This window comes from Emiliania huxleyi (genome assembly GCF_000372725.1).
Source record: "Emiliania huxleyi CCMP1516 unplaced genomic scaffold EMIHUscaffold_10147, whole genome shotgun sequence".
NCBI classification, from domain to species: Eukaryota; Haptophyta; order Isochrysidales; family Noelaerhabdaceae; genus Emiliania; species Emiliania huxleyi.
The window spans coordinates 1-1,125 of NW_005202337.1; the positions used below are offsets into that span (position 1 = coordinate 1).

General features: G+C 61.8%; 1 protein-coding gene across 1 annotated transcript; it reads left to right on the plus strand.

The window, feature by feature from the left end:
• Window positions 1-594: 594 nt before the first annotated feature.
• Window positions 595-901, plus strand: EMIHUDRAFT_259963 (hypothetical protein; the record flags this gene model as incomplete). The annotated part of the gene is made up of 1 exon (XM_005793326.1): window positions 595-901. A coding segment is annotated over one exon (307 nt), but the record flags the coding sequence as incomplete, so codon positions are not given.
• Window positions 902-1,125: the final 224 nt, after the last annotated feature.

The following is a 1,125-nucleotide window of genomic DNA, read 5'->3' on the forward strand; positions in this document are numbered from 1 at the left end:
GTCTGAGGGGGGAAGGGGAAGGGGGCTGTGTGTCTGTGCATGCATGTGTGTGTGCGTGCGTGCGTGCGTGTGTGTGTGAGAGAGAGAGAGAGAGAGAGAGAGAGAGAGAGATTTTTAGCAATACCAAACAACTCTAACACTCACACGTCATTTGGGGCCTGGATGGGTTTTGTTTGTGTGAGAGAGATTTTTGAAGACCAACAAGAAATCACGACAGCTTTCTTCTTTGTGTGCGCGCCAGCCCGCGCCCTTGTCGTGCCAGTGTGCTGTGAGAGAGGCTTGTATTTTAAGAATTCTTTGTGTGTGTGTGTTGTGTGTGTGTGTGTCGGTGTGTGTGCGTGCGTGTGCGTGTGCGGGCGCTGTGCGACCCGCCCTGAACGAGCATAATGGCGAGCGCGCCCGAGCACCGAAGCGCCGCGAGCGCCGGCGAGCACCGCCGCCCGCGCCTTCAAAGAAAGAAAGAAAGAAAGCAGACAGCCCAAGGGAGTCAGGCGCCGCCCGTTCGACTCTCGTGATGCGTTTATTTTTTGGCCGTCTCTTCAGCGTTTTTGCCTCCGGCGTCTTCGCCTTTTGCTACGCCGCCTAAGCGGCAATATGCCCTCGATCAAGGATCTGGGGAAGCGGCTCAAGTCGGTCTCGTCCACCTCGAAGATCACCAAGGCGATGAAGATGGTCGCCGCGTCTAAGCTGCGTAAAGCCGAGTCGGAGATGATTGCCGCGCGCCCGTTTGCAGCTTCTGTGCAAAACCTCATGATGCCGCACATCGGCATCAAGGAGGGGGAGGAGCCGCCCGCTTCGGTGATGAAGCTCGCCATCTCCTCCGACAAGGGCCTTTGGGGGGGCATCAACTCCAAAATCTGCAAGGAGGTCAAGTTGGCGGTGGACGCCCTCGTCCAGCGGGGTGCCGAGTCGTCGCCGCAGGCAGCCCCCCCCCCCCCCCCTCCCCCCTCGTCCGCGCCAGCCCCCGCGCCCGCCCCGAGCCTGCCACGACCGCGGCGCCCTCCCCTCCGGCCGTTCCACACGCACACCTCCTATCCCTCACCCGCCCCCGCCCGCGTCCCCGCGCACAGCTGCTTATCGTCGGCAGCAAGGGGCGGGACGGGATGGCGCGCACGCACAGCGAGT